This window comes from Pleuronectes platessa, chromosome 14 (genome assembly GCF_947347685.1).
Source record: "Pleuronectes platessa chromosome 14, fPlePla1.1, whole genome shotgun sequence".
In the NCBI taxonomy this organism is placed as follows: Eukaryota; Metazoa; Chordata; class Actinopteri; order Pleuronectiformes; family Pleuronectidae; genus Pleuronectes; species Pleuronectes platessa.
In genome coordinates, this window is record NC_070639.1 from 13073716 (window position 1) to 13101645 (window position 27930).

General features: G+C 41.3%; 1 protein-coding gene and 1 long non-coding RNA gene across 4 annotated transcripts; both read left to right on the forward strand.

Moving 5' to 3' along the window:
* Nucleotides 1–204: 204 nt before the first annotated feature.
* On the forward strand, nt 205–27873 carry ppp1r9ala (protein phosphatase 1 regulatory subunit 9A-like A). 3 transcript variants are annotated; one of them, XM_053439131.1, is made up of 20 exons: nt 205–364; nt 820–2920; nt 13541–13673; nt 13927–14047; nt 14287–14391; nt 14692–14827; nt 16022–16180; nt 16292–16345; nt 19433–19662; nt 19859–19955; nt 20048–20168; nt 20353–20504; nt 21334–21658; nt 21745–21802; nt 21892–21966; nt 22319–22517; nt 23042–23086; nt 24519–24635; nt 25713–25901; nt 26614–27873. In XM_053439131.1, exons 2-20 carry the CDS (start codon nt 1007–1009, stop codon nt 26770–26772), a joined length of 4389 nt encoding a protein of 1462 aa, XP_053295106.1. In that variant the 5' UTR covers nt 205–364; nt 820–1006; the 3' UTR covers nt 26773–27873. The 3 variants fall into 3 exon arrangements, with proteins under 3 accessions (XP_053295106.1, XP_053295107.1, XP_053295108.1); XM_053439132.1 differs by lacking the exon at nt 23042–23086; XM_053439133.1 differs by lacking the exons at nt 23042–23086; nt 24519–24635.
* On the forward strand, nt 16364–18604 carry LOC128455464 (uncharacterized). Its single transcript, XR_008341737.1, has 2 exons — nt 16364–18154; nt 18237–18604. It is a non-coding gene; the product is annotated as an uncharacterized LOC128455464 (long non-coding RNA).
* Nucleotides 27874–27930: the final 57 nt, after the last annotated feature.

The window sequence follows — 27930 nt, forward strand, 5'->3', positions numbered from 1 at the left end:
GGTGGAAGAAGTGGAGGAATTGGAGGAGGAGGGAATGGAGGAGGAGGGAATGGAGGTGGTGGTGGGGGAGGAGCGGAGTGGTGGGTTACCGCTCTGGAATGTGTGCGCGCTCCCGACCCTCTCTCTGCTTTCGTCTGTCGCGGCCGCTCAGCCAGAACTTCTCCGGGAGCGCGCCGCCTCGCGACAGACAGGTCTGGAAGTGGAGGAGGCGGAGGCGGAGGAGGAGGAGGAGGGACGACGCTGCCGCTGCCGGAGCAGGAGGGGGAATGATGGCGGAGAGCGACCAGAAGTGGCAAGTTTGAGACGGCGAAGAAAAAAGCGGGGACGACATTTCGGAGGCAGAACACGATGAAGCGAGTGGGAGGTGAGAGGCGAGCACAGTTGTTGACCTTTGTTCGGCTGGTGTGTGTCGGACATTTCTCGCCGCTCGTACTTGAAACGCCACAATGAATTGTTGAGAGCGAGGCTGCAGTGTTGAAGTGTTGGCCCCGAGTTTAACTTCGGTTTAACCTCCCTGGTGACGCGTTACCAGCGAAACTAACGCAGTTAACTACTTAAACTAAGAGCAGGTAAAGTTGCTAGCTAGGTAAAGGGTTAACAGTGGTTTGCTAACGCTCGAAGTCCGATAACAATCGAAATGCAGACAAACGACTCCACACGCAGCAGTTACTTTTAAGCTAGCGTTACTTTGTTTTCAAGCGAATTTTAAAACGCAGTATGATTTGATTGGCACTTTAATGGCTGCCTTTATGCAAAGTGTGTGAATGTATATGTCAGGTCCTTGTATTAACCAACTTTTGTCTGTGTGTTTCTGTGAAGATGACTTCCCTGTGACTGTGTAGCTGAGACAACAGGGCTCCACAGCAGCTCCCCCCCCCCCCCCCCCCCCCCCATCATGGCACCGCATGCGTAAAAGTGGAGGGATAAAAGTTGACCATCAACCCACTACAGACTCTCCCCGAGACCCTGCTTTTCTAACCGTGGCTGCAGAAACAAACAAACAAAAATGATCAAAGCAGAAAGCAAAGTGGGCGAGAGGACCCTGAGGAGTGCGTCCCCACACAGAAACGCGTACAAGTCTGACTTCCACGCCATCAAGTGCACCTTTGATGGGCCAAAGTCTGAGGGCTCCGCCAAATCGTATACGAATGGCTCCAGCGACACCCGGGAGGACTCGAGGGGGAGGCCGTTTGGCACCAGAGTGAATAAGATAAAGAACATATTCCTGCAGATGGATGGTCAGCAGCAGGAGTGTCAAGAAGCGAAGACGCCTCCAAAGTCTGAAGTGATCCCGGTTTCCCCGCCGAAGGTGCCGGTTCCAGTCAACACACCCAAAGCCAGCTTCAACACCACCGCAAGCCCGGAAACACAAAATTTAGAGAAAACACCCAAGGGGGAGGAAGTTGAGATTGACAAAGTGGCTTTGGCGGAGAAGTTTTCGGTGACCAGAAAACTCTTTGAAAGACGCGTCAAAGAGCAGCCCGCAGGTGAAAAGCAATCCCCGAACAGAGTGGTGAGTCGCCTGTCCCTAGGAAGCGCCTCTGATGAGGGGAAAAGCACAAGGAGAGTATCGGGATCTTCGGAGACCACTATCAAATCAGAGCAGATTCCCACATCAACGGAAAGCAGTCGAGATGAAAAGGCTGATGGTGAGAAAAAGAATGTGTCTAGAGCGTCTCTGAATTCGGGACCAATTGCTCGGAGGTTGGAGAATTACATGGCTGAGAATGACTCAGAAGAAAACAACACGGCTGCTGGAAAAGGCGCGACGGAGTCTGCCAAGCAGCACAGTACCACTGAACACTCACTGCCTACCTCTCCAACAAGGGACAGCTTACATAAACCGAGGTCTCCCATCAAAGAAGCCACTAGCTCTTCACCTGTAACTAATACCACTAACAAAAATACATCCCAGATGCCGCGTGGCATCGACAAACAGTCGACCCATGGGTCTGATTGCGGACTCAAACCAACCGCTCCAATTAGTAATGCAGCCCACAAGTCTGTTTCTCCAACAACTGATGCCACTCACAAACCCCTCTCATCAGAGAAAACCACTCCAATTAGCCACGGCTACAAGGGCTCCTCTTCAACCAGTGATGGATTTAGCAGGACATCTATTGGTCGGGATGAAAGCAAGCCACATAGTCCGGCCCCGAGGGATGTGAAGCAGCCTCCTCCATCAGCTGATAGCTTTCAAGAAACCAACAGGACCAAATACTCTGAAAAATCCAAGAGTAATGACAGTGTGGTACATGTTCCTGCCAGGGAAAATCCACCCAGCCAGAGCTCATCACTGGACTCCAGAGGGGTGGGCATTGTACGGGCAGAGTTGGTGGTTGTTCAGAATGAGTCTTCGGAGAGTGAGGAGAATGAAGATGAGAACGCTGAAGATTGTGTGTTCGAGGAGGAAACAGTGCAAGGTCTTACAGAGCAACCGATAGAACTGAAACGAACCTTTCAACCAGAAATTCAGAACTGTAACACACCTAATGAAGTCATGTTAAGAGATGTTGCAAGAGAGACACAAGGGTTAGCAGAGACTGTGGGTGAAGGTAGAGTCCTCGAGGACGAAGAGGGATCTGACTCGGAAGAGGAAAGAGGAGAATATAGTTTTGTTTCAAATCAAGACTGTGGTGATGAGGAAGGTGACGAGGTAGCAGAGGAAGAGACTGAGCTGGAGGAGCAGGTGGGCGAGAGCATCGTGGATGGAGGCTCTCCAGTGGTGTACGGTATTGAGAACGCAGCCTTTGTGGATGACAGGGATGTGGACCATGTCCTCAGGGAAGAGGAGGAGGGAGAAGAGGAGGTGGATCAAATGTATGTGGAGTATGATGACTGTTATGAAGCCCCTGGTCTGTCAGATGAGGAGGAGCCTCCCACGAAGAGGAAAATCAACTTCTCCACAGGTCCAATTCTGGTAAGTATTTTGTGTTGTGTTTACATTGGAACCACCTGAAGCACCAGAAAACACGTTGCACAAACCCGTCATCACAAACCACTGACTCAGCAATGATGTGTGAACAAGGCGTTTCCCCGTAGACAAGACAAATTAGAAGAGGTTGCAAGTATGTTTTTTGTGGGATCTTGATGTCACAGCTTCTGCACTCTATCATCAGACATGCTTGAAACAGCTCAGAAAAATCTCAACTAGTAGTTAATTTTATCTAAGTGAGCAGGGAGGCGGGTAGTTCGACAACCTCGGCTCCTTCATCTTGGAAGAGAGATCTGCAGAGTCGGGAGAACCTTGGGGATGTGAGTTTGCAACGTTGTTTGTGTGATATTTTTGGAAAATATTGTTTGCATAATAAAGCATGCGAGATTGGGGCCACAGTTGAACGAGGGCAGGAGTGAGACAGAGATTTGAAGCTTTTTAGACTGTAGCAGAAGCAAGAAACCAGGGTCTACCCCTGAGTCACTGCACTGGTGGTTTGGCATTTTTTACTCTGAGTGGTTCCTGTCCGTTGTGATTCATGAGGGACTTTTCTCTTCTTTTCAACATGGTGGAATTCAGGGATTTGATTCTGCCATATGATCTGTTTTACAGCTTAGGGAAAGGTTATTTCTATGGCTGCAGGGAGAATTCTTTTTTTTTTTATTATCAATAAATTTATAAAGATATAAATCTTTTTGAACAGCAGAGAGGCACATTCTGCATTTTTCCACGTCTCTGAACCATCAATTTCTTGGCTTTTGTGACTGAGTGGTGGAGCATCATTTCATTGTGAATAGATGTTATACAGTTGAGTTTATAGAGCTGGGTGATACCGACAAAATAACTGCCTGCCTGCAAAAAGCAATCATGATTATATTTGTTTTATTTTACCTTCCTACAACAGACAAGTTTGGAGAAATAATACGACCCTAAAGATTATATTGCTGTCTTCCATAAATAACAATCCATGTAATCTCATACCAAATTAGGTATTGTACATGTATTTGACACATGTCTCAGCTTTACAGTTATGTAGTTCAACTGATTTTCCAGTCGGTGTTATCTCTATTATGGTATTGCCACATATCATTCGCTGTAAACACTGCCTGTGGGTATTTTAAGGGTGTGGGGATAATATCTTCCACCATGGATATTTCACTATCAACATGTTGCTAAATTGGGGGAAAACAAATCACCCCAGTGCACTCCACTCTGCTTTCTAAATAGCTCAGTGTTTATCCAGGCCTTAAAATGTGCTGTTATCTCAGGGTGTGGACCCCCCCTCATCATCCCAGTCATCCTGGCAGGGGGTCCTGGGAGAGGGGACCAGAAGCTGACCTGGACGAGAGGAGCACACACAACAGTGCAATTCCTCCGTCCACAGTTGGGCTATGACAGAGATAAACAGAGGTTTACAGTTCAAAACAATTTGCTAGACTGTGTCTGGGGTCGGTAGCAGCTCAGTCCTCATAACACCCATCAGAGAGAGACTTTATATCAAACAGAAATAGCTGAGACATGGTTGCATTTGTTACGTGGGGTTCATCCGAAACTATTTCCACAATTAATCTTTACGTTTTTCTTTGATAATTAATGGGTGGCTTCTTAGTTGGAAGTTAAGTGTGTGCGATGCTCAGGTGGGAATGCAACATGAACCAAATTTTATGAGGGTGGTGGCCCTTACTGGATTTAACTGTGCAACTATACCTCTACCAAGGCCCAGCAGTCTCCTTGTGAATTCACAATTAAATTCACTAGATCCGAAATTTTTGTTTGTATCTAGACGGAATTGCACACACTCATAATATTAGTCCCCACAGAGAATCAACAAAAAGGCCTCAGCATGCAATGCTAAGGAAAGTGAAAAAATAGGTTCCACCAAGTTTAATCGTAATATGTCCAGTAGTTTTTCCATAATCCTGCTAACTAACAGATAACCAAACTAAACATAACATCCTCGTTAAAGGCGGAAATAATCCGTTAACCTTGCTTAAAGTAGGTTGGAAAGAAAACAGAGAGTTCTCAAATGGCTTTGGTTACAGATTAATTGTGTTGGCTAATGAAGTCACAGAAACATTTCTGCCGCTGTTCCCTCTAACAGCGACCTCCCGCTAGCGCCGGATCCATCTCTACATTCTGCTTGACAGAGCTGGCATTGTGATCGAGCAAACTTGAGTCTTTACCAACTCTCAGAGAAAAAGTACTTTGTGTTGCTGGCTCACAACAGAATTAGCTCATGTAACCTGAATCTTTTTGCCATTGGATGTGCCCTGTGTGGAAGAGAAAGGTCCTCTTTATAAAGAAACAGGACATGTCCAGGTCCTGCATGTCGTGGTCGAAAAAGAAGCTTAAATGATGAGCGCTGCCCTCACTGGAGTTATTTTATACCTTTTTATATTTAATGAGAAGGTTGTTTTTCATACATTTTAATGCAGAGTCCCACTTTAGTAGGACAAAGGAAGGCTGCAGTCCCATCGCTGCTGTGTCAGTATAAAAGTTAGCAAGTTTGCTGTGTCCTGCAGCTGTATGAGCAGCATAAATATTGAAACACTTTAAAGTGTAACTTTGGTCTTTACAGTGAGGAGGCAGTTTCGTCTATAATTGAAAATTAAAAGGCCAGTAACATTAGATTTGTGTTGATCGAGACGTGCCTTTACCCAGAGAAACCTTACAACCTCAGATAACTTTGGTTTAGCAGTTTACAGGTTTGCGTCTGCTGTAAGTCACCCGTACTCTAGAATAGGGAAAAAAGGCCATGAGTTATCAATGATTAACGCTCCCTGCTGAAGGTGTGTTATCTGCTTCAGGACAAAGACTCATTTTCAGGGTAGTTACATCAGATCTCTAGAGAGGTCATCATCTAGGTTTTGTCTGTCATGTCACACATGAGAGGATTGTAACAGGACTAAAATAAAAGCAGAAAAGAAGATGTCCAAAACCATGGTCTGCACCTGTTGTTTTGCCCCACCCCCGCAAAGTAAAAGGAAGTACCACACGCAGTTATATGTCAAGGAAACATATTGTCCCTACCCGGACGCACAGGGTGTGGTGAAGATTTTTTACCAGTCATTATAAATGAAAATCCAGCATCTCTTTCTCTGTTTGCACTGAAATAGCTAAACCGTCCACATTAGCCACTATTCATGCAAACAGATCCTTTTGTCAGTTTGACTTCCATGATGCCTGCAGTACTGCTTTGTTTCAGTAGCTGTTGACATTTCACAACGTCCCAGGTAGACAGTTTGCACACATTCATGTGGAGCCAGATAAGAGCATCATAGGTGCTCTGTGGCTTTTCTACAGTAATGCTTCCAAGCCAGAAAGTGTTTTATTATTTATTCAGGCAGGAAAGTGGGGATCTATTTTAAGAAGATTCTCTAGCTATTCACTGTGTATTTCATGTGATTAGTGAAAAGCAAAATGGGTAAACCCCATGGCTGGACTCATAGTGTTATGCTTTCCATTTCCTATCTGTAATGTGTCTTCTTTCTGGCCAGAGGAATGTGTCTTACAAGACTCCACCCTCATCCAATCATGCGAGGCCCTGCCCTCGTAGGATCCAACTTCTCTCCAGCCACCTGGGCTGGTGGGTGACTATCTGACTCGATGGTGCTGAATACTAATGTCAGCTCAGTGCTTTTCATTAAACAGCTTGGCATGTGATGAGTGTGGGGCTGATTGTGATTGCCTTAAAAGGGTTTCATTATGTGATTACGGACCAACACATTAGCTTCGTGTTTTCACTGAAAGTTAGATGTAAATGAGTGCTCAACTTTTCAGCAGCCCTTGCTGGACAAAAGTAGCTTTTGTGGGCCATTCATAAATAGACCTGCTCAACCTGTTCATGTTTGCACTCAGGAAATTTGATTCCATTATGGCACTCTGCTCCACTCAGACTCCACCTCTGGTCATACATGAACTCTTCAAGTTCAAGGCAGGAAGACATACATTTTATTTCTGTTTTAGTTAGTGTGACTCTTTAAAGTGTTTATGATTCCAAGGCCATTAGAGCTTTACACAGGGATATGCCCTGTCTGGTTCTTCTACCTGTGCTTTATTACAAAATCCAATTTAGCAAGTTATATCGGTTCTAAAATTAAATCACATATTGCATCAGTTCTAAGTTGAAATATTCTTAACAACAAAAAACTGTAATTATAAAGGCATTCGTTCTAATATTTTTCATTAACCGACACATATTTTCTCCCTTAAGAATCCTGTCAGTCTTTTCATTTCCAGTTCACTCTAAATTCCATTATAGTGCTATATACTCTCTAAATTATACCCTTATAGTTAATTGCAATTTGTTAATTTACTATTTTGTTGTTAGGATGCGACTGGACTTTAATAAGTGGTCAGCTGTCAGGTGGGCAGCTGGTGGTTGTGGAAAACTCAGGGCATTTATACAGGAAGTACCAGATATTTTGTTCTTCTTCCTCGTGTGTTTACACAGGATCTAAAAGCTGGGCCCCATGCCTTCTTTCCTAATTGCTCTATGATCTGCGCCAGGCCACCACCCCTTCCCCAGCTCACTCACAGCATGTTTTGATTTGCCGTCTTTCTCTAGGCCCGCTTACATTGCGAACTCCCCAATCCAGTGGTCAGCCCTCGTTTTGCACTGGCAAGAGATTCCTCTGGTTTGCTTATGCTCACAGCTGCTGACTCATTTCCCACATTGGTATTCAGTTATGGGGAAGGGAACGAAGGGGAAAGATGGAAAGGGTTTCAGTGTGGGTGTGGGCATGTGAACATCTGTGAGGACAGACCACTGCAGTTGTTAAAGATGGATGAAAGGCCTGCACACACTGCTGAGTAGCTCTTTGGAGGAAAATTACAGCATGGCATAAGTTGTCTGACCTACAACACAACCTCACTGACCACAACAACAATATACGGGCATGAACTGGCATGAAAACACGTTATATACCTCGTTTTGTATAAAGTCAACAACAAATAGTTATTTCTCCTTAAGTTTCATACCTGACAGAAGTGTGTTTAGGTTGTGTTTAATTGTTGGACAGTGTTTGCTGAGCCACAAGAGAAAATGGGTAGCTGGAAAATCTGATAGCTGGAGACAGTAAGAAATGTGAAAGACTTTTTTTGTGAGGGTGAGGCTAATAAAGAATGATTTCTGTTGTTTTTGTCAAGAAGACAGAGGTTGAGTGATTATGGTTTTTGCAAAGAACAGAGCATTGTTTAAAAAACTGTCTGGGAGTCCATGGCAACAGAAAAGTCAGACTTTGGTATTGAGGGGGAGGAAGGACGGAGAAGCCAAGCTGCTCAGCTAATGCCGGGCTTCAGGATACAGCGGTTCTCCCTATATTCTATTAACCTACATTTTCAACCCTTAATTACTAAAGTCTCCAAAGTCTAAACTAAAAAGCATCTTTCATCCTTTCATGAAATTTCTCCCTGCTCTTGTTTTCTGAATCCATTTTTACTGTCTAAATTTGACGTTGATAAACTTTGTCTTATCTATAGAAATGTTGTTGAGCTTGTTTTTTAAGAGACATGCAGAATTGGTTTTAAGATGAGAGCAGACAAGAATGTCTAGAGAAGCTTCTTGGTTAATTGGAAATTATAATCTCGACTTTATGTAACTACCAATGGGGGGAAAGCACAATATATGGGTCATAGAGTATAAACCTATTGCAATAACTATGTTCTATAAACTATGTTAAGAAGGATAACGCGTTTAGATTTTTCCCACTATCCAGGAATGAAGCTCAGATATCTTGGTTAAGAGCACCAGGATTGTTGATGGAGTGTTGATAGCAAGATCCTGTCAATACACGGACCCCCGGCCAATCACAAGTCAGGCTCACCCTGTTTTTTTAGCATCATTTAAGTAATTCAAAGCAAACTTACTGCTAAACTTACACTTGGATAAATATCAGTGTGATAATAACTATAACAAGGGGTTTAACGCATGCCTTGTTTGGTCAATTTACTTAAATGGAGGAGGTAGAATTTATGACCAATACTGCAGCAAGCCATCACTATGGCTTGTTCAAGTGTAAAAAGAAGAGGAGGATTCAGAGGGTGAAGAACTCACTTGGGTTGATGGAGGTTTCAGGCCCCATGAATAGCATTCCTGTCTCCGCCACAGAACTGCAGTAGTGTGAATAATCTGCCAGTTTCCTATCTATTCAGTTTTCTACTTCTTCTCATAACATCAGGGGTCCCTGCACATGTACCATATCAGTGCATGTATGTCTTTATTCAAAGATAACACAATATGATTCCACTTGGATACGTTTGTATAAAAATCAGCAGGATGTTGTAAAGCAGAAATAGATGTTTTAATTCCCTTTGGCATAATGAGCAGAGGGCTTATCGAGTTATTTTGGAAACTTACTATCACACTGTTTTGGGCTCCATCCAAGTGCTACACAGTGAGGACACAAAAAGACAGAGGGAGATTGTTTGTGGTTAATTCCTCATGTCTTGACATGCTGCAAGATCTAGACCTCAGACCCTGTTGCCCAGGGTGAAAATATTTATGTGAAGACATCACACAGCCTCATGCCAAATGCCTGAATCATTCCTATTATCCTATAGTTTTACTTAATTCTGTTTGGTAAAGGTTAATTCTTCTGTTGTTTTTAGATCTTTTAATGGGTTTCAACACACTTGTCATTCCCATTCTCTTCACGACTAAGACTGTATGCAGTTTGTTATGTTATAATAGTGAGGCTACATCCACACTATGTATCCACCTGCCGTTTACACAACTCCAGAGTTTTCAAGTGTCTGAAACCGAGAAGTTTGATACTGCTTTGGCCCTGTTTTTTTGCATTTAAAGTCTAGGCCTGAGTGTAGACTGGACAGACAAAAACTGAGACATTTGGAAATTATGCATTTACTTCCTGATTAGTTCTTATCAGCAGTTAAGGCAAAACATTGTAAACACTTACAGTTACAGCTTGTTTTCATCCCAAGAAAAGAAAGACTGCATCTCAAAGTAATCATAAAAAAGAGCAAATATATTGAAAGTTAAGATGTGTACAGATTTTGTTAATTAATTAACAACCAGTATATAGACGTGTAAGTGCTCGATCAGGCTTAGTTTCAAATATATTTTGAATTTCTCATAGCTTTCCCCCAGTAAGCAAGCAGAGATTCTTTACTTTACCACAATATGGATAAAATGGAGACTACCTCTGTCTCAGCCCTCATGCAGGATCCTGCTGCGCTTTGTTTGTACGTGTTATGACCTGGATCTTTGCTCTTGAAAGAAGTGCTCTGTAATGGCTCACTAACTTGACTTAACTTGATGGCTTCATGATCAAGTTTCAAGTCCAAAGTTTATGCTAAAGACTGATACTTGCAACTTGTGTTTTCTTATTCACTTACTTTCCCATTTTCCTGTTTGAATTCCAAATTCCATTCTTTGCTCCATATAATTGGTAAGTCTATTATATAATACAACTTACATTCCTCTTTTCACATGCACAGTGGAGCCAGATTGTCAGCTTGCTCATTATTATCTCAGTCCACCTCACCTTTTGACATTGTTGCCAACATCCTGTCATGACTCCACTCAGATTAAGACTAATAATGACCAAGCAGGGGGTTTAGGTATCCAACCTATAGTCAAGCACTAAACTCTAATCTAGTTAATTTTTTTTATCAACAATGCATCTATAAAAACTCTCAAAGCTCTTGGTGTTTGGACAGTGTGAGGTGCGATGGCCTGTTTGTGCAACTCAGACCTCTTCATCAGTGACTATGCAGACTTTCAAGATTGTTCAGATTCTGCTGGGAACTCATGGAAGGTCTTGCTGGCTTGAACTGAAGTTAGAAGACATTGCTTTGCAGCTAACTAGAACCCCAATAATTACCTGTTTGACAGAAAATGTTTTACCACTACCAAGGTTATGTTTTCATTGCATTTTTCTGTCTGTTAGTAGGATTGTGCAGAAACTGCTGAACTGATTTTCAGATCCAGGAATTCTTTTCACTTTGTTTAACATTACGAGTTAGGGCATTAGCCTTATCAATGATCCCTCCGAACGTCCTTCTAGTTCGTATGAGCAAATTTTAAATGGTGTTCGACAAATTCAAAACCATACATTTGGCTGTTTTTCTGATAATAAACAAAAAGTCCAAGTTTTGGATTGATGTTTTGTCGAAACAGGAGATTTAAAGATGTCACCTTGGGCAATGGAAAACTATTTATATCAACTATCAAGTAAAATATAATGACAATGAATATTTGCTTCTGCCCTGCTAATGACTTTGTTTTGAAATATTATGAACTGAACACTCTCACTACATGGTTACTGAGACACAACAGATGGTCATCTCCAGGCCATTAAATGGTAAATATTGTAGTGCTCACTTTAGCTTGACCCCTGGAGTGTTTTTGGAGTGGAACCATTTGTACTTTTATCAGTGGAAGTCGAGGGGAGCACAACATGTAGCGGTGTGTGTATTATTAGGCCTTACGACTGCTGCTGAGCACTGTTGCATTGGCTCTTGATTGAAGATTAAGTGATGAATTTTTTTTTCTTTGCTTCTGTTGTGATTTTATTCATTTTTTCTGTGCTGATGACATCCCCTTGTTCCTCTAATCATTGATCTTTGCTACATCCACTGCTCAGCTCTCCCCAGCTGTGCCCTACTTTCCACAGCGCTCATGTTCTCTGTCTGGGATATCATTTCAAACAGTCTCTGCCTGGGACACATCCAGTGCTTTGTGAGGCCTACCTGCACATTTCCCAGATGGTTACAACTCTCATAAAAGTCTTCAACAGTTTGTCTTGGGAATGCAGATTCTGCTTTGTTGTCACTGACACTTAATTTGCATCTGTTCATCTTTCAATAAAGATGCAAAAGATGAGTAACAGCAGCTCAATATGCATGTCTGGATATGTGCATATGATTGTATACAGTCGCAAGAAAAAAATTAGCCCTTTGAAATCGTCTCCATTTATGTATACATTTGTCATGAAATATGGGTAGACCTCATATGAGTTTCATGTTTGAACCAACACATCTATTATTACAAATCATTGAATTGTACTCGTCCACATTGAATACATAATTTAAACATTCACTATGTAGGTTGGAAAAGTATGTGAACCCTGATGCTGATGGCATCAATACAAGCCAAGGAGAGTCAGACCCTACAAGTCCAGTTAAGATTGTCGGTGTGTAGGATGAGTTATTTAAATTTATAATAACTGGATAAGGTAACAAATTAATCTTAAATAGAGAAGATATATTCATCTACATTTACACAAATAATCTTTAAATGTAGACGATTGAGTTAAATTGCTACATTTCCTAGATGAAGGCACCCAGCTTGGATGATTACAAATGCACAAACCCCAAAATTCCCAATGAGGTTAAAAACAGACCAAGAGTAACTTGTAAAGGCCGAAACTAATTACTGGAGCCTGTTACTATCTTTGTTCATCAGTGTATCGAATTCAAACCATAGTGTCTGGTATGAAACATTGTTCCCAAGTCAAGGCACCATGGAGGAAGCTCCTGCTTAAACAAACAAAGGTGTAGTTTTCCAGATAACACCTTGATAATGCACAGCACTACAGGAAAAATGTTCATGGACTGATGAAACTACGGTTGAATTGTTTTTGAAGAATATGCAGCACCGCATTACAACATGAAATCATCTCAACAGCAAAAGGTAGCATCATATGGTTTGGGCCTTTGATGCCTCTGGGCCTGGACAGCTCGTTATTATTGCAGGGAAAATAATACCTCGGTTTATCACTGTATCTAAAAGTCAGGGTGGCTCTCTGCCAGCTGAAGCACAGGAAAAGTTTGGTGGCTTCAAAACAAAAAAGATAATCCACCTTTTGGAGTGGCCCAGTCTGAGCCCTGACCTTATACATAACCAAATATAGTTGTCTTGGAAAGATATTATTAAATCAGTTCACAGTAGACATCGTAAAAATATGGCATACCTGAAGTAGTTCTGTAAGAAGAATGGTCCAAAATACTCCTGAATGCTGGAAGTGCTTGTTTGAGGTCATTGGTGCCAAAGGATGCTTTAAACAGATGTCTAATCCAAAGAGCTTACAATTCTTTGCCACCATCTCTATGAAATACAAGGGGTCGTTTTCGATTTAAACGCAAAAGATCGTTGTTTGTGCAGTATGAGCTTAAACACAGTCAGTGTCTTTATACCTGGTTGAAGATCAGGTCACAGTTTATGACCAGTTTATTGCAGAAAACCAGATTTTTCCACTGGCTTCACATTCTTTTTCTTTCGACGGTAGCTTAAAACTTGAAGATTATTCCTCTTTATAATATCTGCCAGACATTCTTGTAGAAATTATAAAACATTTGATGAGTGCATTTCAATATCAGTGCTCCTAATCATCAACAAAGAGCTGTGCTGTCCTTCAGCAGCTGTTAAATTGTGCCTCAGTTATGCACTAGTGCAGTAATTTCCTTAGTAGATTTCCAGAGAATGTGTGTAATTCTAAATCACCATGCTTTTTAGACCAAATGAATAATATGTCCTTGTTCATTTTACATAGATGGATAAAAATAACTTAAAGTGACAATAATTTGCAGCTCTCTTTGCAGATGCCTCTGACACTCTGTGCACTTTATATTTCAACAATACAGGTCTACAGTACTTTCTCCAATGAGGACTATGATCGGCGAAACGATGACGTGGACCCAGTCGCAGCATCTGCAGAGTATGAGCTAGAGAAGAGAGTGGAGAAGATGGATGTGTTTCCTGTGGAGATCGAGAAAGGTGAGTCTAGTAACCAGTGAGGAACCACAGTGACTTCTGAGTATATTAACAATTAGGGGTTGTGACTGTGGTTTATATTTTGTTGCTGTAATATTGATGTCAAATCAGTCTGAATGATTATAAGAATTGTTTTAAAGTCACCGCTCGTAATCTTTATTTGTCAAGATTGTCTAAGGTGTAAGCTGTAAAATGTTATCCTGTATGCAGTTTTTTCAACCAACTGTTTTCGACCCTATTCGTTTTTCTCCATCAGGAGAGAATGGACTTGGCATCAGTATCATAGGAATGGGAGTGGGAGCTGACCAGGGTCTGGAAAAGCTGGGCATTTTTGTGAAAACCATTACAGAGCAAGGAGCAGCTGAGAAAGATGGACGGTGAGTTAATGAAGCAAAACTCCCTCTTTTTTTGCACAACCTCACACTTGGATCTCATTCCAAGAGACTAGTAAAGTTTTAATGTCACACTCTAGGAATGCCTAGATTTATTTTAACCCTCCCGAGGACAATAACGAAAATGTTCCTAATACTTCTGCTATTACATTTTTTGTGCGATACTTTCCGTTTGAAATGCTTTTAACAGTTCTTCTTTTAATCCCTATCTTTTGTGTGTCTAGGATACAGGTGAATGACCAGATAGTGGAGGTGGATGGTATCAGTCTGGTTGGCGTTACCCAACTGTTTGCAGCTACAGTTCTGAAGAACACCAAAGGCACAGTGAAGTAAGACCATCTCTGTCTTCATCTAGAAATGGATCTCTCACTGTAATCTCACAGTCGAGTCTGTCTGTTTCCTGAGAAACCAGAGGCCACGAATGCTGTGATGTTTTGTGGCATGTTACTGATTTATGATGGGGAAATTAAATAGGTTTGGGCTTAAACTGCATCCCAAAATTTACATTTTCCTGTAGCAAGTGCAATAGATATGACAGAAGCTGCAATATGGTGTTTCCAGGCAATATGTACAATATTTGATTTAACTGTGGATTTTCATGTTGCATTCTTAAAAATAAAAAATAAAAGGTTCAATATTGGACGGGAGAGGCCAGGAACGCAAAGCGAGGTAGCGCGCCTCATAAGCGAAACACTGGAGCAGGAGAAGAATCAGCAGGAGGAGGAGGAGCACCTGGATGATCCTTATGAGCACTCCACAGAGGAGGTGAGTTTACTGGACAGTTGTTGCTCATGTGACATGAAATGGCTGGAAGCGATGGTGGATTCCCAAGTATATAGCTTGTGAGCGTTCAGTTCATCAGGGCAATTGTATGAGTGCAGAGCTTGTTATCTGTATTGAAATACTTTGCATTGGGTTATGTGAGGCATCCATATGTGTCTGGTTTTCCGTCCAGTCCTAATGATTAAGTCAGACATGTTTTTCTAGTTGTAATTACTAGTTGGATGGTGACATTGTTGTTTGCCTCCTGCCACTCCCAGTCCAATCCCACCTAGATCAATGAGGAAACGAGGATCTGGCTGTGAGTAAGCCATTTGTCACCACTCTGCTGTGTTGAAAAGAGTTTATTCCACTGCTGCCGGTCCAACAGAGTTGTGAAATGTTTGTTTTGCTAAGTTCAAGTAGCCACAAGCCCCGGTCTTTACAATACAGAGATTCAGTCCACGAGTTTGGAATGAAACACATACTTTATACTTCAGACTCCTCTGTGTTTCAACACATTTAATTTGAAATAAAACAATGGATATTACATAAAAGTTTCAAATCTCAGCTTTACAAATGGGTTTTTGTTTGAGAAGGTTTATATCCATAGAGAAAGAAGTGTGAGGTAGATACAGTTGTTTTAACTCATAATGCCCACATTTTGGAGCTCCACTGCAGCCACCGTCAACTCTAGGTTGTTGTGGGGTCTCTCTGCTTTCAGTCTGGTTTTCAGCAAGTTAAAAGCAGCTCAAAAAGTCATTAAGAGATTTTATTCATGGTGCAATTGATTTTCTGCTCATGCAATGAGACGTGGTACTTTAAAGGAGTATGTAGTATGGTCAGGACTGTATGTCTGGGATTTATGGGGAAGTTGATATTTTTTCCCTGCCCTGTGGTTATGCAAAATGTGTGTATGTGTTTGCAGGTTTGTTTATAGTCTCATGATCATTTCATGACTGAGAATATTGATCATGTTAATGTGTCAATGCATCAGACATATTTTTCCAAATTCCTAAAGAGCCTCAGTCCGAGGCAGTCCAATAATATTTGGTTTTGACGAATCGATTAAAATGTTGTTGCCAAACTGGGAACGGGTGCCACAGGGTGTGTTGTTGACAAATGCCGAGCCTGTTCCTGGGTGCGTGGGGTGTGTTGGTGTTTGCTATATGTGATGCCATGTGTGATATCATATTTCAGGACGAGCGCTATGAGGAACAGGACGGAACGGATGAGAGGATTCTGTGCTCCAATTTCTCTCCAGGGCGGAACGTAGAGGTGTTTGAGCTGCCGGATTCTGAGGTCTTGTTTATGCCCGGCAACATGGACAGCTCTCAGATGGCCTTCAAGTTCAAAGAGGTATCACCCACATCTGACCATCAGTCCTGTCATCTCTGTTGAGACAAGAATCATTCAGTAAAATACAGTAATGGGTATAACCACATTTATTTGCCCTCTTTTGTTCCATAGCTGCAGCTCAAACGTAGCGTTTTGGGAGCTGAAATAATTCAACTAAAGGAAAAGGTATGGAAATACAATCATTTAAAAAAAGACTTTTCCAAGATATTCATACAATCAAATAAAAAAAACCTGTGCAGTCCCTACACATGAATCCAGTACCATTACATAATAAACAAAGCAGAAAGACATATTTTATGATATTTCTTCCATTAGTATTTATTTTATATATATATATATCTCGAATTCCGATTTTCATATACTTTGAACGAACTTTTAAAGTAGACATATTATGCTTCTTCAGGTTTTCTTTCCTCTTGTATGATAATAGGTGGTTTATTTATGTAAAAGTTCAGCAAAGTTAAAAAGCCCAAAGTCCACTGCTCCTTAAACTTCTGAATTGCTTAGTCAGTAGTCAGGGTTTCCCCCAGCACTATCTTGTTAAGGCGGCCGCCTTAACAAGACTAGGGCCCCGCCTTGACTACCAATGTATTGAAAAAAAAAAAAAAAAAAAAAAAAGTTGAAAAAAAAAAAAAAAAAATGGCATTGATAATACTCAGGTAATACTGTTTACAACATTAGTCGTGCCAATAAAGTTTTTTGAGTGTAATTGAGACGGCGACATCTGGTGGTTGAATATATTGTTGCATAGTCTATCATAGTCACCTGTCAATCTACCGCCAGTGACGTGCGGTGAGGTCAGTGAGTGGGTAGGCACTGAGTTCTGAAAGCCAGATTTCTCTAAACCTATATATTGTTAAATCAAAAACAATAAACAACAAACAGGCACGCACGGCCGATTTCAAATAAGTTCCTCCCTTTCTTTCTTTCTTTCTCTCTCACTCACTCACTCACTCACACACACAGACGGGACGTATATGAAATGTCACGACGGTGACTTCAGGTTTGCCCGTAGCCTACTGTAGTTTGGTCTAAATGATTAAACATCGCATCCATCGACTTAACGGACCCGTCCCTCACACCGAGGGCAGAATAAACGTAAGGCAACAAGTCAAACCTTCGCCGATTCAAACTACCGGTACTACTTCTATTCAACTTAAAAATAAAAGACAGCATTCATCATTATGTAGGACTACAGCATAACTGATGGCAACTCCACTCCATAAACTTTATCTTAATAGATATAGTACCAGTAGCATATGCCCCATGGACCTGTCCAGCATCAGAATGTAACCATTTATCCACATTGCAGAGCTTAGGTTTGTCCGTCAGTAACAATGAAAACACAACTGCTCAATTGAATATAAAATGCAGAATGGATTGCACTCGGTATCAATTCATCCAACTTTATTATTAAATAAACCCCCAAAAAGTTTCTGACTCACCAATCTGACTCCCTGGCTGTAGAAATAAGCAATACGATAGTAATCCAGTGACAGTCTGACTGACAGCACAGCTAGCTAGCATCCTTCCGTTCATGTAGGCTACCTGTCCGTTTGAAATGCTCGAACATTGTTTGTCCCTGTTGCTGCTGTACACCGTCCAAGGCTGGCGCAGGCCTTTCTCTTGCTATTCATTCTGTTCCTTTTTAAATTATAATCCAATTTGTTAAAATTCCTCCAGTCTGAAATATCTGCGGGCACGGACACGGCAGCTGCAATGTTGACTTAAAAATCCGCGGGGGTAACGCGACGTGAATGAGCATAGCCAACGTAATGACGTTGGCCTAAGCTGCGTAAATGTCTAGTAATATCTCGATTTTAATTGGTCCATGAATGATATGTAACGTAAAGGCTTATGCAGTATGATGAGCTACATCAGCTGTATCCAAACCTGTCCCTCCTGTCAGCGATCGCGCTCACGATACCAGTGGCAAGTGTCAATTGTGAGCGAGATTTTTCTGCCATGAATAGGGTAAGCCCATCATCTTCTCACTATCTTAGTTCAAAATTTAAAATATTAAATACAACATTGACTTCATTCACTCTATGTGTAGATAAAGACAGACCTGCGAAACAGGCTGCAGGGCAAGAGTCTTACAGCCTGCATGAAGATCAGCATCAATGGCCCACCAGTGTCTAAGTTTAATTTCAGCAGGGCGCTGGAACTGTTCTTTGCACAGCCACGCAGAATAGCATGCACTGATGCCTCTTGTCAGCTGTGCCGCAAATAAGAAGATCCAGAAAGGAACTGTAAATAGTTGAATTTGCCCTTTTATGTGCATACAAAAGTTAAGTGTATTGTCCATTATTTGTATTTAATTTGCACTGTTCTTTAATTTTATTTTGTAGTGTCTGCATGTTTTCCACAACATTTGTACCTACTGTTGTTTATTTATATTGAAATAAACAGTTGTTTATTTCATTCATGCGTACTGGCATCTTTGAGCAAAATACCCCCAAAAATTTTCGCCGCGCCGCTACGCGCCGCGCCAACAGCACCGCTACGCACCGCGCCAACAGCACCGCCACCTGCTTACCACCTTGACTGAGACATTTACTGGGGGAAACACTGGTAGTTCAACCAATACTTAGCACAATTATGATGGCAGATGGCCCACATTTGTGTAACCCATTGCCCGGTGCCTAGACTGGCACGCACCCTAACAAAGCCGAGCAAATCAAAGGCAGAGGCCAACTTTTTCGTTCATGGGCTAGAAAGAGTTGACCAATCACAACAGAATCGGCCAGCTGGCTGGGAGGGCAACCTTAAAAAGACAGGAAGTAAAACCAAGTGTTTCAAACAGGGGTTGAAAAGAGGAGCTGCAGCAATGGACAGTTTGAAGAAAGTTGTGTGTTTTCAGAACATTAGAGCATGAATGTTTTCAAGCAAATTAAAATTATGAACCTGAATGTAATCATAATATGTCTCCTTTCACTATTATAGCTTTTCATTGACTGATACCGACTCTTGGGATACTTATTGAAAATTAGTTTTGATAGTATTTTGGCAGGCTGAGGACTTAAATTCATTAGAACGTAACTTTGAATTACAAAACACTGTAAACTTTTGATGTTCTTATATTAAATTATTGGAGAAAATGGGATACCACTTGACAAGCAGTCGAAATGGTGACCCAGTTCTTTTAAATTACTACTTCATACAATAATTAACACACAGGCTGTGTCAGGCCCCCTGTTAAACAAATTTAATTTAACATTTTACCAAAGTTAACACGATTTCTCTTTTTAGCTAAGGGCCTCAGAGGAGGACAAATCGTTGTGGGAAGCCAGAGAGTCTGCACTGGAGCAAAAGATCGAGGATGGCAATGATAAAATCCTGGAGATGGAGAGTTACTGGCTGGAGGCCCAGTCTCTGTGTAAGAATGTGAATGAACAATTAACTGAGACTCAGGCCCAGTATGAGACCCTGGACAAGAAGTACAACAAGGCCAAGAAACTGCTCAAAGACTACCAGCAGAAGTAAGTTTGTTCTCTGTTATACAACACAAGGATATAGTGGTTCACTCAAATCACTGTATTCATAGGACACATTTACTACTCGCTGATTTTACCTTTTGCGATTTATTTCTGTGGTTTGGTGATAATTACACGAAATACGACGTGTTTACAAGCTAAAGATCTGGCGTTAAACTACACTTTCCTGTTTCTTCCCCAGAGAGATAGACTTTGTGAAGAAAGAGGAGGAGCTGAAGAAAACTTTGGATGAAAAAGACAAGTGGTACAAGGAGCAGCTGGAGATCTTACAGAACAGGGTAAGACCATGGTTAAGTATACAGGTGCTTTCACACTACAGCCGACTTCCTAGAGACTCTAATAAGTCGAGGTGTCGCTGGTTTGTCCACAGATCTCTGTCCTGGAGTCCAGAGGGGCATCAGGTGCAGAGCGTCAGAGTGGTCAGGACTATGCTGCAGAGGAGAGCAGCCAAGGCTCAGTCACCAACACACAATCTGTTGACTCACTGTCAGGTACAAAGGGTTATTTACATTCAATTCAATTTAAAACGCACGTCACTTATTGGACTGCGTGATCCGTCAAACATTCACTTACATGCATCCTAAACTCCTGGGAGCCCTTGTAAATGATTACAACTGCAATATGATGTTTTATGAGTGATTAAGTTTTATTTGTATATTTAATTCTCCTCTGTAGAACAAGACTGGGTTGAGTTAGTGCCTGAAACTGAGCGATTGGACACCAGTGCACACAGAGCTAAAGGCTTGCTGGCTCAGAAAGCCAAACGTCAGCCTCCATCCCGGACCAAACTGAAGGAAAGCCTTACAGTGACTTCAACTCACTCTCAGGTCAGAACTGAACTACTGTGGAAATACAGCAACATTGGTTTATGTGCAGCGAATCAAAGAGCACGGTTCTAAGAGCAAAGGATTCGGTAGGAAAATGACATATTCACACTCAAAACTCATGATGAAAAACATTCCCTTTTCCACCTGATGATAGAAGAAGGAAAGAAGTACAGGGAATGTTTACTTGAATATTGTTTAACTCTGTAGGTGAATTTTAATAAATTGAAGCCAAGGAGGAAGTTTACCTACCAGTCATGGATCCAGGCTCTTTTTGTCATTGCATTTTCCCATGAAATAATTCAGTGATCCTTAAAAAATCTGCCGTGGGTGAAATTTGGTGCAGCTTTATTGAATTCAAGGAGACTGTATCATGCCTTGGCGGAGGTATAAACTCTACTGAGTGCCGTTCTAGTTTGTTGCTGTGTCTGAGCTGTAAACTTCCTGCCACTTGTTCTACCTTCTTAAAAGCAACATTTTGAAATATCTCAAATATGTCAGGAAACACCAACTGATGTGAGGTGTCGAGGCAGCACTTTTCCTAAAAAGCAGAGTTCCCAAACATCAAACAGCTGTTATGAAATACAATACGGAAAAAAACATTCAGCTTCTTTAAAACAACAATATACCTTTATAATTAATAATATAGAAATAATACAATGCACCAGGAGTCTATTTTTGTTATGATAATAGGGTCAAATGGGTGTCATGTAAAAAGTAAGAATACAAGCTTTGGCTAATCAGAACAGAGCAGTAGGGCTCTCTGTTATGTTTAGCTTTCATCCCCTCTTCCTCGCATTGTCCTCGCAAATAATTATCTTTGTCTCCACAGGAAACTGAAGAAGACGACGAGCAGGAGGAACCGGAATCTCCCAGGAGGCGGAGGTCTATCCAGGAGAGCCTCTCCCTCCCTCTGACCGCCTGCTATCCTGGGAATGGACAGAAAGATAAGCCCAGAGAGGCCAGAGAGGGATCCAGGAGTAAGGTGGAGCTCTCCAGCAGCCCGTCTATGTCACCATCACAGGGCGACAGCATTGAAAGCAGCGGAAGTCCTTCTTTGTCTCCTCCAAAAGACGGCTCCTCACCACATTCCCCCTCTGGATTCATGCGCAACGCCAAGAAGAGAGAGTCCAAAGGGAAGGGCAAAGATTCCAAAGGTCTGTGAGGCCCAATTACAATGACTGCAATAGCAAAGCTTTTACTTACAGTGTTACTGATACTGATAATTATGGTTTGATTCCAGAGGAGTTAAATGAGCCTTCACCAGCAGGAAAACCTAAAAGACGATTTCCAGACTTTGGGTAGGTCTCCACAGAAACCACTATTTATTTGTTTGTAATTTCCCACCATTCTGTTCTCATGAAACAAATGTTACTGGTGTTAAAAACAGTGGCCTCCGGAAGTCAGGAGGCAAAGGAAAAAAACAACAGGACAAGGACGCGATGAGACAGTCTTTGGACAGCAGGTACTGTATTACCAGTATAAACATTGTTTATACTCACAATATAAAGTTGATTCATATTAATATGACTTTTCAAACTTTTATAAATCCACACTACCATATTGGGCTGTAAATATTATTAGAAGTGCTATGTCAAAACACTTTGTTTATTATTATTAATGGAAAAAACAATACATCCTGATTGGAAAACAAAGGCTTGTGTAAATAGCTTAACTTCCCAAAGACTATTTATTTAATTTTTTAATATATACTTATCGCACTTCTACACTCGTGTTGTCAAAGCTTAATATAGATTGCTTTTTTCCACCATATCTGTGTTTAACTGTTTTTTGCTTCTTCTTTCTTTGATTTCCAGAGGGTCGGCAGAGTTACTGGATGAACCTGGAGCAGGAAACCTGTCACCTGCAGAGTCCATGACCTCCATCCCTACCTGTATGCCCTTCACCTGGTTTGGAGACAAGGAGAGGGACAGAGAGCCGTCTTCGTCCAGCAGCAGCCTGCCGTACACTGCAACTGAGATGAGCAGCGAGCAAAGCCATGATCGCAAGAATAAAGTATGAAACTTCCTCTGACTTAATATATATGAAAGTAAATACGTGAGGCAGAAAGTATTTGTATCCGATACTGAATTAAGCTATAAGTAGCATTTTATATGACATCTGTGGGGTTACTTGTCTCTGACTAACTTGACCATGCTATATTTCTTGCATCACTGAAAGTGTAAAACTATTACAAACATAACAGCAGGCTGTTTACAGGCATGTGCCGTTACTTTCAGGTTTTCAAAATAAGCTTCACTCTGCAGAGGCCACAGTAACTGGATCCACATGTTAGCTTTCAGCGGGATGGGGAGAGTTTCCAAAAAAAGTGACGCATGAAACGCAGCCAGTGAAACGGCTGAAAACCGTCACACAGGCTGCGGTTCGGCTGATGTTCCCACGTTTCTGTTTAAGGAGTTTGAGTCTCGAGCTGAACCAAAGTGAAATGATTACTAAGGGTTTTAGTTGTTTTGCTGTGTACACTATAGCAGGTTTTTGTCAGTGCTTATTTCTCACTGATTCATGTTTCCTTTAAACAGACAAATCTCTCCTGGTCCTCTTTATTCAGTCGCTCATTAGATTTGGTACAGTATACAACTTTTGTTTTCGCCTTCTGATTTTAGACGACTAGCTAGAGCATTACTAACAAACGCTGCTCTGCAACCCGTAATTTCGCATCTCAACACGTCTTGTGAAAAAAACATTTTGTGTCGTGGGTTTGTGGTTTTGCTATTAGAAACTAGAACTACATATAAGATGAAACCTTAATTTTCTATTTTTCCAATGTACCTTCATATTCAGAAAGCCTCTTGGCTCATGTTAGTGACTAATGAAGCCAAAAAAAGTTTGTAAGGCTTGTTGCACCAGCAAATCAAATCTGATCTAGATGTTATGATTTATGTGTGAAATCAACACTAACTGCTTTTAAGTAACTAACTTGTATTTTGCAGCCTGTTATAACAATGAAATCCTCACTCCACGTAATGAAATTAAACTGCACATTCTTTAACATAGCTGGTGCAACTGCCTGCAAATCTGGATGTTTCCTTTGATTCCCTAATTAACTCACATATGTGTCTGAAAAACAAGCTGCAGTTTATATTTTTAGACTGGATTCCAAAAGGGTTCATCTAACAGCACATGTTTGTGTTCTTACGGCCTTTGCACATCAGTGGGGACTTGAATAATTCAGAGGGAACTTTCGACGTGCCGGACTATTATTAACTGTGACGCCGTGGGAAAAGAAAGATGGAATCAGCGTTAAACAATGTTGTTTTGGTCCTTTGACTAAGTAAAAGGAAAAACTGACTTTTCGGTGCTTGGTTCAGGAGCATAAACTATACCAAAGCTGCCTCAGGATGTATTTCAGGACGTTGGACAGTTTGAGGAACTCCTGCAACATCTGGCACCAAGATCATAGTTGTCTTTATTATTTAGGTCCCATCTGTAAACAGTTACAGCTGGTTCAATTTGGTTCACATTTGGTTTAATCATTTTCTTCGGCTGGAGTTGTCGCCCTTCTTTTGACCTTAGCTTCAAGTCGGCCACCTCATATTCTTTTAAAAGACAATAATATAACATATTAAATTAAATAAACCTACGACAATCAGACTGGATGGAAAAGTCATTCTTTAGTTAAAAACAAAAGCCTCTATCTCCCAGCATAATTCCAAATTATTGCATAAAAAACGGCTTCTACTGTGCAAAGGCCTGTCGTGTTAGTTGCTGTAGTTTAGAAGTTGTTGCTGTAGTCGGTGGTGGACTGGTTTTTAGCTTTTATCACTTCAAATATTGTGCTTAGTAATAGATGTTTGATCTTCTCACTTTTTTATTTCCACACGTTGAAGATCAAACTTGGATTCCTCTCACTTTTAATAATTTCTCACAATCAAGCCAGCACCCTCCTCTCACAGCCCCGCACACCTGCAGCACCATGTTTGTGTTCCTCCCGTAGATCTGTTGTGTGGTCGTGTGTGACGTTTCAGTAAATGAGTTCCTTGTTTCCACTTGTTCCAGAGTTTTTCAGTCATAGATGATTCTAACGCTGCCAGTCCCAGTTCAGACATCACTGGGTTAGTTGCTGAGCCCAATCTGTCTGGGCGCTCACACACTCTAATCTTCTCTTCCAGCGAGGTGAGTTATTCGCAATTGTTGCACCGTCACACAAAAGCCACGTGGGCCGCCTTGATGCAGCTGAGAGGCCATGTTCTCAAGCATGCTCTTTCAGGCCCCCCCCCCCCCATTAGAGCATTTCTGTTGTGTGCTACAAATCGTTTGGCTTCGCTCAAGTCAGCTGATATGTGAAGTTTGTATGTTTGCCTCTGTTAGAACTTTCGACCAGTGCTTTGTATTCTGTACAAACTTTGGCACAGAACACAACTGATGGCTCTGCTGCCTGCTCTGGTATTTCACCTCTCTTATTATAGTCAACTCTTTAAGTGTCTCGGATTCTCTCAGTAAAACACGAGGTCGCACGGTGACATGCATCTCAGAATGTTGGTATTTTGCTGTCATTGCATGCATGTTTTTTTTCTCAGCACTATTCTGGTGAATCTGTACATTACACACATTAGTAGAACTTGCACATGTCCTTTTTTTTGTTTTGTTTACATACTGCTGTTGGCTTGACTTCACTTTGCCCTCCTACCCCAGCCTACCTTCTCTTTGTCTTGAACTCTGTTTAAGGGATTTTTATGAATGTACTGGAAAACATGATCAATGTTTTATGACCATTGACTAGAACAGTTCTTAGTAGAGCACACACCTCCACCAGAGCCAAAACAATGCCCTCATATTAAACAAAGACAAACCAAATTTCTCAAACTCACAAATACATTTTCTCAAAAACCTCAGCATTATGTTTTGATAATATTTTTTGACGATGAATCACATCCACTCCAAAATGTAATTTTTTTGCAATTTAACCTCTTTGGTGGAGATAATTACACTGATCCAAACACATAGATTTGATTTATGACATCAACCGGCTGTTACACATTACTCACAGCCATCAACTATGCATCTTTGCATAAAGATCTATTTTCCATGCACCAGATATGAGTAGGGATCTTTTCACTGTAGAGCGAAACAACTGAACCCTGCACCGTTTTATTTTCATTTGAATAAAAAGTATAAATGTTGATGTTTTTATAAAATCAACAGTGATATTATTAATCTACCGTCTGTTTGTTTTATCTGTGTCCTGTGTAGACTCTGGATGACGAACCAGTAGCTACAGGGAAGGAGTATCAGTGGCAGAACCGGCCTGTCACTGATTGGACCAATCAGCAAGTATGTCACTGGTTGATGGGCATGAACATGGACCAGTACACACCTGAATTCACAGCCAAGGGAGTGGATGGACAGCAGCTCCTGTACCTGGATAGTGACAAGTTAAAGGTGAGGGGGCAAACCGTACATACACAGTGGGATCCACAATTCCAACTATTTTCCTAAAGAATATGAATGATGATAATTGACAAGGGATTATCTGTGTTATGATGTATCGAAAGGTCCATGATGTTTTTATTGTTGTCATAAGAAGAGGTCACTGTCAAATCAGTCATTAGTTAAACCTCGTCAGCCTTTGACTGCCCCCCTGTGGCAAGAAGTTGCAAGTTAGAGAGAACGTTCTAGTTTCCAGCTCTGCAGCCCCTGTGAGGAAAAGACATGAAGGACAAGGAGAGAAAACACAGAGACAGGAAGACTGAATAGGGAGGACGGGAGAACTACCCACCGTCAATGTTTGACACTTATTCTGAATATAACAACATAACGTTCACATCAAAGTTGTTTTTTAAATCAGACTAAAATTACATAGTTGAGTATTTTAATCCTAATTATAACCTTTTTAATAGCAAATTGTTAGAGCAATAGTTGGTGGAGTTTTTAGGTTAATATTTTGCCATGAATCCCAAGGTCATCAACAATCTTTGGGTTCTAACTGTTGTCGGGAAAAAACATGCTCATCGTAGACATCACATTAACTCTGTGAACTTAGTAAAGACTGAAAATATATGAATGGTGATAAGAAATAATGCAACACTAGTCGCAGCCCTTCTTTGGTCTAAACATGCTCTGATTTGTTAAACGGCTGCTCTTTGTCTTTCAGGCTCTCGGCGTGTCGAGTCAGAGTGACCGCTCAACGATCAAGAAAAAGCTGAAGGACATGCGTAAAGCCCAGGAGAAGCTGGAGAAGCAGAGGGAGAAAAGAGAGAAGGAGGTTCGACGCAGTGGGAAACTTCCCGTCAGTAATGACTCTGTCTGCTGAGGGGACAGCTCTGTTCTCTGAAGTCACATAGCATCAAGTCTATCCCCACACAGAACTCTAAGAAAACACTTTTATGCTGATTGTGTCATGTTCTTCATGCAACATGTTAATGCCAATAACCACAGATCGTTGTCCCGGCCCGAGGTGCCAGTAGTGATTTAACTTCTTACTGTAGATCATGTCTCGTCCCTCATTACTGTTTTCTCTCGAATGTTTTAACAGACATCAGCTCAAACCGTTTTAACTGTTAGTCGAAGGGGGGGAGGGGGGTAAACAAAACACTCATGAGCTGTATATGTGACCTAAAAGGTATCCTAAAAATGTTTTACCACTAAAAAGCTCTAATTCTAAAACGTCAGAAATTACTAAGTTTGATGCAAATCATACACAAGTTTAAATGAAATACTGCTTTTTACGCATTTTATATTTTTGCTAGTATAACTTGCCTGTTTCCATGGACACCTCCGCTGCAGGAACAATTATTGTACAGTTCAGATAAAAGCACTATATTTGTCTTTTAAGATTCAATGGGCGACAAGGTTTTAAATGTATAAATCCGTTTTATACATGTGCCTATTGAACTGCATATCTTTTTTGTTTTTTTTTGTTTTATTCAAATACAATTGTTCATTTTATACTATCTAAATTTTTCTACTAAGTAGAATAGCTACGCTGTTGTTTTTGCTGAATGGAAAGCAAAAAGGAACCAAACGAATCAAGTAGTGACGAGGTGAATGCTGCTCCTGTTGTCCCTGACTGACTGTGTGTGGCTGAGATGGGACCGCGGTGCTCCATGAACAAACCCACCATGTGCAGGTCCGCTACACGTACACCTCGCTGGTCCCTTAGAGCGGGAGATGAGCCTATGACAAGGACTTGTGTGAGTCGGGAGCACAGCTTCATGTATGAATGTGAGGCCGGAAGAAGAGTCACTGACGGATAAACTCGACTTCTTCCTTGTTTTTTTTCTCGAGCGTAACTCCATGAGCTGTATAGAATACAACATGTTGGGACTGCAAGAAAAATTATGTTTTCAACGTCTTCTGGAATGAAGAAACATTTCTTGGTACATACGGCTACAATAAACTAATTTTCACTTTATGCAATGTTTGTGTCGTAGTCGTCATTCGTCACCAGGTAGCAACGGCTTATATTTAT

Bases quoted from the DNA above. Each gene is read 5' to 3' on its own strand.
- ppp1r9ala (XM_053439131.1), top strand. From the start codon at position 1,007: ATGATCAAAGCAGAAAGCAAAGTGGGCGAGAGGACCCTGAGGAGTGCG. The intron at 16,181-16,291 runs GTATCACCCACA...TTTGTTCCATAG, and splicing joins TGGCCTTCAAGTTCAAAGAG to CTGCAGCTCAAACGTAGCGT. The intron at 21,803-21,891 runs GTAGGTCTCCAC...TGTTAAAAACAG, and splicing joins AGACGATTTCCAGACTTTGG to TGGCCTCCGGAAGTCAGGAG.